General features: G+C 34.1%; 1 protein-coding gene across 2 annotated transcripts in view; it reads right to left on the reverse strand.

Annotated features, from left to right (window-relative positions):
- Positions 1 to 13,379, reverse strand: part of LOC114344785 (uncharacterized) — an 834,291-nt gene that overhangs the window by 23,662 nt on the left and 797,250 nt on the right. For both annotated transcript variants that reach the window (XM_028295620.2, XM_028295626.2), the window contains exons 16-17: positions 11,337 to 11,536; positions 5,088 to 5,375 (exon numbers count right to left, since the gene is read on the reverse strand). In XM_028295620.2, coding sequence (XP_028151421.2) covers positions 5,088 to 5,375; positions 11,337 to 11,536 — 488 coding nt within the window. The remainder of the gene's footprint in view (positions 1 to 5,087; positions 5,376 to 11,336; positions 11,537 to 13,379) is intronic.

The following is a 13,379-nucleotide window of genomic DNA, read 5'->3' on the forward strand; positions in this document are numbered from 1 at the left end:
ATTTTCACAATTTAAACATTTATAAGTGACATTTGCAATTCATAAGTCTTTATTATAAAATATAAAGGAAAAGATTCCTCTCATTGGCTGTATACCATAATAAAAACTTTCTAATGAAGTAAAAACCTCACATGTAGGTAGGTGGTATATAATTTGGTATATAAGTCTTTATTATAAGTCTATATTCATAAGTCTTTATCACTTTTATTATATCTTTTTTGAACAATAAACATAATTGGTTAAAAATACTGTTTTGTTTGCTTCCACACCGAATTTTCATAGTTCATTTCTAAAATTAGGACAAGACGAACACACACCTTGAGAGACTTAGCTAAGCTAAGGGTGTAGCGATGGCTATCTTGGATGATTGAGGTAATATTTTCGAATATTATTTCAATTAGCTGGAGTAGTCTATCACCTATTTGTTTCAACTATTCAACACGTTCAACGTAAAAACAGGAAACAGGTTAATTCTAGTTTTATAACAAAAAATAAACATGGTACGATCAATCACAAGAGTATTTATAGTAAATTTGAGTTGCAGTTATTATATCTGCATAGGGTGTTTCACAACGAGCTTATACTATCTATATATTGGAAACCACAATTATCTCGAAAACCACTTTAGGTACAGTCCGAAAAATGAAAGAATACCCATGAACGATCACATTAATCACTTATTTTGTATTTCCTGCCTTTTTCTATAAATAACAAACGTTTGTTATAGAAAAAGATAGCAAATACAAAATACGTGATTGATGTGATCGTTCATGGGTATAGGGCTTTTCATCGATTGTCATTTGTTTCGAGCTTCTGTCATGTGTCACATAATATTAATATATCTACGTCATACGTCTTTGGTTTGTATCATTGACATATACCAATAACGTATGACGTAGATATATTAATATTACGTGATGCATGACAGAAGCTCGAAACAAATGACTGTGAATGAAAAGCCCTATTCTTTCATTTTTCCGACTGTACCTATAGGGATCGCTAATACTATTTGTAAGACAAATTGACTTATTTTTCATTAAAATTATAAAATACAGGGTGTTTCATTTAAAATAATTGACTTACTGTAGTTTGATGTTTAAAGAAATGGCGTATAATTTGTGAACACCATGTACTTATATTGTACCTATTTAGAAATTCGATTTCGATGTAAATTTATAAAAGAATGTTACCTACTGTTTATGTGCTGTTGGGTACTGTTTTCAAGACATTACGTTGGTAAATGGATGAACTTTTCATTTTGAAAAGTTTGTCTAAAATTGGCATTTTTTATATAGTTTATAACGATAAAATGAAGCTTTGACCTATTGCACCTCATACAAATTTTGTCTAGAATTTTATGTAAAATCTAAAAATGCAATATTACATAGGGTGTTCCATTTAAAATACCAAAGTCGTTGTTCATTTCCGGTATAACCGGAAGTGGCTTTTCTGTCAAAATATTTTCTTTAAGTTCGTTATAACTTGTACCCATAAACCAATTTTCAGGTTCTGCGCGGAAAAATGACTGAACATATCGAAAAACATTTGTAAACTTGTAAATAAAAAGGGAGACACTAAAACAAATAAGTAATATATCTTAAAAATTACTCAAGATGTTTACCTACTCAGAATCTTATAAACGAGAAGAACTCCAGATCCTATTCAAAGTCAAATAACAAAAATCCAAAATCTAGGCTGAGAAGATAGCAGAGGAAATAAAAAGAGCTCTCTCAGAGATAAACAACAATAAATAACCTTGAGGAGATGGGATACTAATAGAACAAATTAAAGACGGAGGAGAAACGTTAAGAAATGTGCTGTAGAAGAAGTTCAACGTTTGTTTGACAAGAGACAAGTTTGTTTGTATGTTTGTGTCCTAATGACATAATAAAATAATAAGCATAATGCACAAAAAAGGTGACTTTTCAGACCTAAAGAATTATAGACCTAAAAGTTTGCTCTCTCTCCCATACATAAAAATTATCCATGAAGATTATAACAAAACGGATTGTGAACAAATGAGATACTTCCAGATACGGAAGCAGTGATCATCTACAAATTATTAAAACGCACATAGAAAAAGTGTAATAGAAAAGCACAGAATACAACATACTATCTTTCTTATATTCGTAGACTATGAAATGGCATTTAATACTGTAGATTTGTAGATCATCATAAAATGCTTTGAGCATTGGCTGACTGCCGCATTGACTACCGATATATTGCCCTGACTAAGAGTATCTACTAAACTTCTACAGCGTGTGTCCGACTTCATGAAGATATCCGAATACAGAGAGGAATAATTAGACAGGGTGATACTATCTCTCCGAAATTGCTTACAGCTGTACTTGAAGAAAGGTTTATGCGAATGTAACGGGAGGATAAAATGGGAAATAATATAAATAGAGAGGATCTGAACTATCTTATCCGAAGATTTGCCGATGATATCGTTTTAATATCAGATCCAGTTGATAAAACTACAAAAATACTAGAAACGTTCTACGAAGCGTCAAAAATATTATTGGATTAAAATTAACACCTCAAAGACAAAATTTATGACCAACCTTGTAGTCAGCGATAAAATTCAAATTGAAAGCCATTGGTCGTAGGCCGAGATAATTAGACAACTGAAATACAAAGACTGCCTTTGGCAGATTGAACAATACTTTCAAGTCTAATATTCCAGTTTGTTTAAAAAGGAAGGTTTTTGTCCAGTGTGTTTCCAGTTTCTACATATGGTGAGTATACACTAACTCTGACAAAAGGAACAATAAATAAAATATGAGTTACAAAACACGCTATGGAAAGATCAGTGTTAGGTATTACAATCAGAGATAAAGTATCAAACAAAGAAATAAGAAGAAGAACAGTAGTCACGGATGCAATTGAAAGAATACCATGGCTAACTAGGTTTGGATCGGACGTGTTGTCAGATTGCCGGATGATAGACGGACTAGAACGATTCTGGAAAGGAACCAAGACCAGTGGCGGCTCGTGGCTTTAGGGACAGGGTCAGCAAGGTTTTGTCTCCTCAGAAAGGTATGCCATCGAATTAAAAGGCTTCAATTTCACAGGAGATTTATGGTTTTTGTTTTTTTTAATTATTTTTTGTTTTTTCCTATAAATTTAGAACCTAAACCTGTTTATAAATTAACTCTATCTAGTCTAGGTTGTTTCGAAGTAGCAAAATGGGCTATAACGTCATTGTAAAATTTATTATTGCTTTGGGGAGATTTTAAAAGCTTTTTTCTATTGACATTTGAGACAAGCTTGACATTCTCTCTTGTTTCATGGTGTTTCGACAATACGTTTTGACTCTTTTGAAACAAGAGAAATCCCGTTCATTTGAGGCAGAATTTGCCCACATTTGAGCACAATAATTATTTATTAATTTCGGGAACAGTTAGTTGTACCTAATGAATGGCAGTATATAAAATTATACATATTTTGTAACTTATCCCACCTTCCGAAAATATTTGGATCAGCATATAAAACTGCTAATTCATTTTCTTATTTTATTTGATTAAAGAATGATGTATAATTTTTAATGAACTTGTCTAATAGATATTTTGAAAATTCTTTGGCGTAACTTTTAAATTTTGAATCGTCAAAGAGGTCAATGACTTATGACATTTAGTAAATAAAGCGGGGGGGGGGGGGGGCAATAGTTTTAACTTCTGCCTGTAGACTATGCAATTCTCCGGACATCAAGGCAACGCCGTCATAAGTTTACCTTACTTACCAATTTATTTTTGATATCAAAAAATTTTAATCTGTCATTTAAAACACCAAAAATATATTCTGTCTTATGACTTCTACTCACGTCTGAAAACCTAAAACCTCTCATAAATATTAGACCATAGAGAAATAAAAACAATTAGACGTAACGCGTATAGGGCTTTTGATCGATTGTCATTTGTTTCGAGCTTCTGTCAGATGTTGTATAATCTGTGTATAATATTACTATACACGGATTATACCACATATGATATAAGCTCGAAACAAATGACTGTGAATGAAAAGCCCTATCGAAGAACAATTATTGATAATTGTAAATGACATGTTACCTCTATCAGTAGATTCGTCTACTTCTACCGAAAAGGATCAAAATGTAAAATGTAACTATTAATTGATTCTTTCATTCGGTGCTGTTTTATGTACGCCGGCTAAATGTCTTCGAGTCAGAAAGTAAATCAGAAAATTCCAGATCGTATTTGTTAAATAATTTTATTTGTACTCTATAATTAATTTGATTTAACGAATGCTCCGATTCATAGTAATACCTGACAACTTAAAAAATTACAATATCAATAATTAAACGACGTAAAACTACTTATTTCATAATTTCATCCCGGGTGTGATAGCAAGGTACGTAATTAGGTACATGCCTTGCTGCCGTTTGCAGATCACCGATCGGCAGATTGGTATATGCCGAACTTGCCATTCATATGAATACAAGGAATGTATAATTGGTTGCCTATCGGCTAATATTGCATAGTTTATGATTACAAGCAAATCGTCAATCTGGGCACAATCGCAATCGGGTGCATGTGCATGGCTATAGCATCATTAATTTTAAAAGTCTCTTACGCACAGCGCACAAGGATCACTTAACGTATCGGATCGATCGAATTCTTTTAAAAACAATGAATAAAATTTAGTCTGTATTTTCTCACAGATATTTTTTAATTTTACAAGAACGAATATTATCAACTCTGATTAAATTGAATTAAAAAAAAAAAGAATCTATAATCTGTCTATAAATGTGTGGGTCGGCACAGCCGACCCTGCCGACCCTGACGAGCCGCCACTAACCAAGACAAGAGACATATCGAAACAGAGGGCGACCACCGACTATATGGCCGGATGATATAAAGCGCATCACCACAAATTAGATGCAAGAAACTCAAGTCCGAGGTAGGCGTAAAATTTCAGGGGGGCCTACGTTCAGCAGTGGACAAATTTAGACTAATTGGTGAGTTGCCCATATATAGATAGTGTAATCTCGTCGTGAAGCACTTTGTATACGTTCTTGCTAACGTATATAATTATTATCTATATTTGTAGTTGTATTTTCTGGTACTTACATAAATTATATTTCAAATTAGGCGCGTCTAAAACTTCGGCATCCAAGTTGTTCAATTCATACGCGTTGTGGGCCAAAGAAAAGTTAAAACGGGGTTTGCGACATGCCACAGGAGTTTGATTGGGGTTATATAGTTCCAATGAGCTTGGTCTGTTGGGTCTATCTCCGTCTTCAGACTCCATGGAAAACAACGAGTTAAAAGCGTCTTCATCGAACGGTCTGGGAAACTTTTGTATGATGCCTTCGTGGAACTGCTCGTGGTAGATTTCGTATTCGCCCATTGGACCGCCTGTATGTACATGTTAGATAAAAATATTAAAATCATATTTGGAATGAAATATAAATAAAAAGGTGCGATAATATTATCTTTCAAAACAGTTTATGGATCGAGATAAATAGTTCACTCAATATGAAGTTACTGTTATAGAAGTAAAATATTACATTTCAGTAAGATGCTTTTTTTCATGGAGATGATGAATCAGTTATCAAAACAGTTTTAGCTCTCATAGTTTTCTCTTTTTTTTTTTAATTTCACTAAGTTTACTTTTTGACACAAAAATTTAAGTTATATTTTGTATAAAAATAAAAAATACAAGTATTATACAGGGTGTAACAAAATCACAGGTCATAAATTAAATCACATATTCTGGGACCAAAAATAGTTCGATTGAACCTAACTTACCTTAGTACAAATGTGCACATAAAAAAAGTTGTAGCACTTGAAGTTACAAAATGAAAATCGATTTTTTCCAATATATTGAAAACTATTAGAGATTTTTTATTGAAAATGGATATGTGGTATTCTTATTGCAGGAACATATTAAAAAAAAAATAAAAGTGAAATTTGTGCATCTGACTAAAATTTTATGGGGGTTTTGTTCCCTTAAACCCCCTCAAATATTTGTGTACGTTCCAATTAAATTATTATTGTGGTACCATTAGTTAAACAAAATGTTTTTAAAACTTTTCTGTCTCTTTGTAATTTTTCGATCAGTTAGTTTTTATCGACATATTTTGTACATTTGTAAAATCCATCACAAATTTTTACATGGTAAGGAAGATTATAGAGACCTGGTAATAATATGAAAATTTATTGTGAATTTATATTTTTTAGGTATATTTTGAAACATATTAATATCTCGATAAAAAATAGTTTATCGAAAAAATACTAAGAGGCAAAAAAGTTTTAAAAACATTGTGTTTAACTAATGGTACCACAGTAATAATTAAATTGGAACATACACAGAAGTTTGGGGCGGTTTAAGGGAACAAAACCCCCATAAAATTTTTATGGAGTGTACAAATTTCACTGTTATTATTTTTTTGAGATGCCCCTACCATAAGAATACCACATGCCCATTTTCAATAAAAAAATCTCTAATAGTTTTCGATATATTGGAAAAAATAGATTTTCATTTTGTAACTTGAAAGGGCTGTACCTTTTTTTATGTGCACATTTGAACTAAGGTATAGTAGGAAAAATGAAAGAATACCCATGAACGAACATATAAAACACGCTGTATTTTCCTGTTACCGTGTCACGCAAAAAATTGGCCAGCGCAAGTACATGTAATAATTATTATTACATGTACTTGCTCTGGGCAATTTTCTTTATGGCATGGTGACAAGAAAATACACCGTGTTTTATATGTTCGTTCATGGGTATTCTTTCATTTTTCCGACTGTAAGTTTGATTCAATCGAGCTATTTTTAGTCCCAGAATATGTGATTTCATTTATGACCTGCATTTTTGTTACACCCTGTATTTTATTTTTATTTTATATATAAAAAAATATTATGCTGAGGCCAGGATCCGAATCTCTGTGCTCAGTGCCCAATGGATATTAAATTAACTTGACGTAAGATGGTTTATATTACATAATATACAGAGCGAGTTTTATATATGACATAATATTATATGTGTTATGGCCAAACCTCGAAGTTCCAGCGTTCCTATGTTTAAATAATCAATCCTCAGGTTTGAGTTACCTCTTAGGGCCAATTTCCCATATCGAGTTCAACTCCAGTTAACCTGAACTTTTAGTGAACGTCAGTTTAAAGTCAAAATCGTCTTTCTCAATGCACGTTCAACCGATGGCAGTTTAAACTACGTTCAACTTGAACGCTGGAATTCGGCCGTTCAAAGATGATTTCATGGATTACGCATGCGTTGTATTAACACGAAACGCTGTCATAATATAAATATAACCTATTTTATTATATTAAGCCTAACGATAAACGATAACATTATTTTTGTTTTTATTACATTTATTTATAATTATTAAAATGACTATTTGACTATAAATACCTAAATTTAACTTTATTCAAAAACAGCATAAAAAGGTCGTACAAAATGGCGATAGTTTTTTACCTTTTGCCATCTATTGGCATTTCTCGAAAGCTGAAGAACGTGCACGGACAATGAGAAATTGTTTCCAAACAAAACCGAAGTTCACCGGTGAACCTGGGTCAACTGAACCATAGATTAACGCAGGTATGAGAAATCGACCCTTAGTAAAACCTCGAAATAAATTTCATATTCGGCCTTTGACCGAAGTGTTTTTAGTCAAAGCTAAAAGTTCCTAGCTTCAGTCAAACGTCGACGTGTACTGTACACTGCTAGATTCGATAAAAAAAGGTTCTTCAGAGAGAGGACAGGACACCTCAGAAGACATTCTGACCAAGGAACAGTAAGGCTGTTGTGGGAGGAGGAAGTCCCAACTGGAAGAAGATCACGCAGAGGCCCTCGACTCCGGTGGCGAGGTAATATAGCAGGAGACCTGAACACTATGGGCGTGGAGAATTGGATGGAGGTTGCTTAAGACCAAGAACAGTGGAGGCATGTTGTCGAGTCAGCTAAAACCCACGAAGGGTTGTAACGCCACGGAGTAAGTAAGTAAGACAGAGGAAGGGTTAGAAAACGCTATCAATTCGTCTGGTGAGAAGTAAAATGATACTGACGATTGTAGTAAGTGGGAACTAACTTTCCCATTAAGTGGTGGTATTTTAGATTTACTTAATTATTAATTTCAATAATGTTTCTTTTATAACTTTGTGCAGATTAAATCAACTGTTTTACTATAGGTAGCTACAGTGCACTACACCGTAAACACTACTTCATAAAAATCGTATCAATCTAATCTTTACAAGCTATCTATTATAGGTACATAAAAAATAATCAGTATTACTTAAGGACTTCAAAAAGCAAATATATACAGGGTGTTCCCTTTAAAATAAGAACGTACATTAGATTTCCAGAACGGATGATCTGACAAAAATGTTAATACCACAATAATATCGGCCGAATCGCTAAAACCTATACAAATCGTGCAAGCAGTTTCCGAGATAATTAAGGCGTTCCATATATAAAACTGTATAAAAATCGTAGTTTACGAGTAAATGAGTTTTTTCTTTTTTGGTCGGAACCAGAAAACATTCGGTTTTATAATATTTCCTCACATATCTAACTTTTAATACTGACTCAGAATCTATCCGTTTTCCTATATACGCTGAAGTATTAGCTGCTCTAATCCCTGAGCGAACAGACGCATAGAGGAAACGTACAAAAGTAAAATATCGAAGTTTCTTTTTTTAATTTTTATTTCGATCTAAAACAAGAGTTTGGGTATAAAGTGCACACTATTATAGCAAATTGGGTACATTTATATAAAATATTAAGTGAATTTGAAATACCATCCGAACAAGTTAGGCTAATCCGAATGAGATGACGGACACAGTGGTTCAGGTACAGATACATCCCGAGTTGCGTAATGGGTACGCATCAACACTGTTTAATTTGGCATAAGAATGTGTATACTGAACTGAAGTCACACGCTAAAATAGGTCTGTCAATAAACACAAAAAACTAAAATCCTAGTACCTACAAACCCGATTGGAGAGAGCAACACCTGAGCAATACATGAGAGTTGACAACTTAGAAAAAGTAGATAGCTATCTATTTAAGAATCAACATCAGAAAGAACAACATAGACGATGCAGAGCTTAGCGGAAGGATCATCCTAACCTAGACGGCATACTTCAGTGTGAACCAGATATATAAATGACGACAAGTGCATCAAAGGTCAAAGGTACATTATTATGATCATCTAAATCTGCGTCCAAAGTTGTACATATCATCATTATCAATGGCGTTACAACTCTTCGTGAGTCTTTGACGCGTTTACTATTGACTTCTATGTTTGAAGACCACTATTTCCCATTGTCTCACTCTCATTTTCTGCAGGTATTCTCTGATTGCATCTTTTCACCTTTTTCTAGGCCATCTTACAGACTTTCTCCCATATGGTCTTTCCCAAAACACATTGTTTATTGTCGATATTGTGTTACTGCACATCACATGCCCTGTCCAGCTTACTTTATTTGCCTTTATTTATCTGACTAGATTTTCCTTTCCGAAAAGTTGAACATATGCCTCCCCTAATTCATTCCACTTCTCTCGATCTTAAGCTTCCTGCAGCCTATTCTCAGCAATTCTTTTGACGCCTCTGTTCATCGTGTAGGTAGCCTACCTCTACTTTTTCTGTCTGCTGGTGTTCCCTATATGTATTTTTTTCGTCACCGCCCGTCGTTCATTCTCGCCACATGGTCCGCCCAGTTCCACTTCAGCCATGCTATGTGCTCAATGACATTTGTGACGTCTGTCCTTCTTATTTCGTCATTTCTAAGCCTGTTTCCAAAAGTCAGTCCAAGTAACGTGGGTTCCATTCTCCTTTGGGCGACTCTGAGCTTGGTCATAAGTCATGACTGGAAGCACACATTGGCTCAGTCTTCTTTTTCAAATAATTTGGCATATTGCTCTTGAAGATGTCTAATAAAGTTCCATATGCGGCCAGTGCTAAAGTGAATCTTCTTTGTAGCACCAGATTTGCCAGAAGCTTGGATATTGATTCAAAAATACGAGACAAATACTAGGCCCCATAAATGGGAACAACAGGTGGTGAATCAGATACAATTATGAATTATATAATATACATAAAAGCCACCTTTATCTCAGTATGTTCACCAACAACGTCTTTAATGGGCAGACAAACTGGAAGAAAACAGGTTTAAAAAAACTGTTATGCAAGAATGCAGGGGAAGAGACCCATTGGGAGGCGGAGAAAGCGATGGGAGGATGAAGTGTGTGAGGGTGCAAGAAATCTTCTTGGCAGTCCATCGTGGAGGAGAATATCTACAGACCGTAATGAAGGGAGAGGATTTCTAAGTGAGACCAGGCTGTAGAGCCATATGATAATTATGATAGATCTATTATAGCAAACACCGTGACCAGACACCTCGTAACGCGACAATTCGTAACCGGACAAGTGGTAACGGACAACTCGTAACGGCGACAGTTCGTAACAGCGACACTTCGTAACGGCGACAGTTCGTAACTATACAAAGTCGTAACGGACAATTCGTAATATCAAAATTGAATTATTCTGTTTATTTTTGCTAATGGTGGAAAATAGTTTATGGTGGAAACCAACTGCTATTACAGGTATAATTGAAATTATGTTTTTTCAATTTAACCAATCAGTAACGGGATAAACAGGTTTAACACATTTTATGTTTCGTGTTTCAGAATGTATTAAAAATCTTTAAACACCAACAAATATTTAAATACATAAAAACTTTTAACAATATTTTTAAAGTTTATCCCTCTTATTGTTCCTTAAATTTGCGTATAAATAGACAAAGGTATAATGAAGTAATGCGTGAAATCTTTAAGCCCACAACCGTCTTTAGACATTCCCAACTTTCTAAGTAAATATTTTGTAAAAGAAAGATTATATTTACCTGTTATTATAATAAACCTTGTGATTGGTTATACCGTTGGGGTATTCGATCACCGATTATTTAATCAACATAATTTCGTTTGTATCTGTAATAACAGTTAGTTTCCACGTTAACAAAAATAAACAGAATAATTCAATTTGGACGTTACGAATTGTCCGTTACGACTTTCTATAGTTACGAACTGTCGCCGTTACGAAGTGTCGTCGTTACGAACTGTCGCTGTTACGAATTGTCCGTTACCATTTGTCCGGTTACGAACTGTCGCGTTACGAGATGCCATGGAACCAGCAAACACACGTGCAATAAGATAATTACAAATTATAAATAATATGATTATAAAGAGAAAAGAGGCCGACGACTATTGAGGACTGCAAAAAGGATCGGAGGCTATTGTTTAGAGATCAATACGTAACACTTAATATTAAGATACTTAATGACATGTGATACGCACCTTGAGAAACAATGTAGTCACCTTGTTGAGGTATGTAGTCACCTTCTGGGAGATAATCTCTTTGCGAAGCATCAGAAGGGAACGGCTGTCTTCTCAGGCGCCTCGGTGACGATGTAGGAGACATAGAACGATTGTAGATCTCCGGATTCATGCACAATTTGCGTCCCGCTAGATCGTTGAGCATGTCCACAGCCTCTTGTCTGTAAAATTAACCACTATTAGTAAGTCTAATTAAAAACATGATTTCTTTTTAAAAAATCCACAAGGAAAAAGAATTTCCTGTAGTCGGTTGTGTACCATTAGTCACAAAAAATTAACTAAAAGCCTTTATAAAAGGTATATTTATATTAAAAATATTCTTTCGGGCTACATCACAAAACGTTTTCGACATAAACATTTCTTCATTAGTGCTGCTTACATACATGCTTGAGACGCCAAAATATTGGGGCGAAAACCATTTAAATGTTATAAAGTTACATTTTTATATTAAATAATATGCGATGTTTAAACTATTCCTGGATTTTACATCAAGCAACTTGGACTCTCCCACATTGTGGATTGCTGGTTAGTGTAGGAAACAGAGGTTGAACCTGGCAAAATAGACACAAGTCCGGTTTTATTTTTTTTTCTGGTATATCAAGGGGTGCTTATTATGAGACTAACTTTTTCTTAAAAAATTTCTCCCCGGAACCCCCCTTTCCATCCCTTTAATGGGGATAATTTGTGGTTTTTGCGAAACGTAGCCCTTCCTGTAGGTTTTGCCAAAAATTTGCTTAATAGTAAAATGAAGAGGACTATGTTTCGTACTATTTATTTCCCGAAAGCATACGTCTATCACCCACCATTTAGCGGGGGTGGCGCACTAAAGTTGACAAGTTTAAAAAAAAAAAAAAATTAAAAAAAATTTTTTTCCCGAACTGTAATGGAAATCAAGAAAAAACCCTGCGGCAATTAATCACAAATAAGTGGTGATTTTTTGGTAGAGGCGTCAATTAATTGCCGATTTTTTAATTACAGGGTGTTACATTTTAAAAAAAAAACCCCTTTTTATTCCATCTGAACCGCTTATGCTAGAGTAACAAAACTTTCAGCGATTACCCATGTATAACCATTATTTACAAATTTGTATAATGGACCTCCATATTTTCTCCGGAACCACCCCCAAAAAAATGAGAATCAATAAAGAAAATAATCAAAAATTGATTTTGGGCCACCACTATGGCTTTAGGGTACAAAGAAAGTAAAATATGCATACATCAAAATGTGTAGCATACAGTGTGTTCTTATATTTTCCATAAGTACGTTATCAATAAAATGAATAGGTGACGAAAAAAAAAACAAAAACTGGAGCCCGCCAAAGCATTTCTGAGGTTTACGGCGCCACTGTGCCGTAACGGTTGCTTATACGAAAAAAATGCATAGAACCTTATTTGTAAAGAAAATAATGGTCTTTAATTCTGTATAAGTTTTGTTTAAAAAAATGCATAGGTAATGGGAAAATTGTAAAAACATGCTCGCCAAGGGATAGGGGTAGTTTCAGTAGGAATGTATATATTTATGAAAAACCCTATTGATCGAGCATAGGCCCCTATAGGTCAAAAAGCAAAAAAAAATTTTCTTGGCTACAGGGGTTGCATCAAGAAATCGCTTTCGGTGTCCATGCATGGGTAATAAGAACGTGCACAAAATGATATATGAAGTATTTTAATAAAGGGCATAATGTGTGAAGGACCCCAAGAAAATCACTTTCTTTATTAATTCTCCTTTTTCTTTGGGGTGGTTCCGGGGAAAAATGGGGTGCATTATACAAATTAGTAAATAACACCAGTTCATGGATAATTGCTGAAAGTTTTTTTACTCTAGCATAAGCGGTTCAGATGGTATAAAAAGGGGTTTTTTAAAATGTAACACCCTGTAAATAGAAAATAGGAAATTACCCTTAAATAAAACCTATACCAAAAAATCAGCCACTTATTTGTGATTAATTGTCGCAGGGTTTCTTCTTGATTTTCATTACAGTTAGGGAAAAATATTTTTTTTAAA

The sequence above is a fragment of the Diabrotica virgifera genome, chromosome 1 (assembly GCF_917563875.1).
Source record: "Diabrotica virgifera virgifera chromosome 1, PGI_DIABVI_V3a".
NCBI classification, from domain to species: Eukaryota; Metazoa; Arthropoda; class Insecta; order Coleoptera; family Chrysomelidae; genus Diabrotica; species Diabrotica virgifera.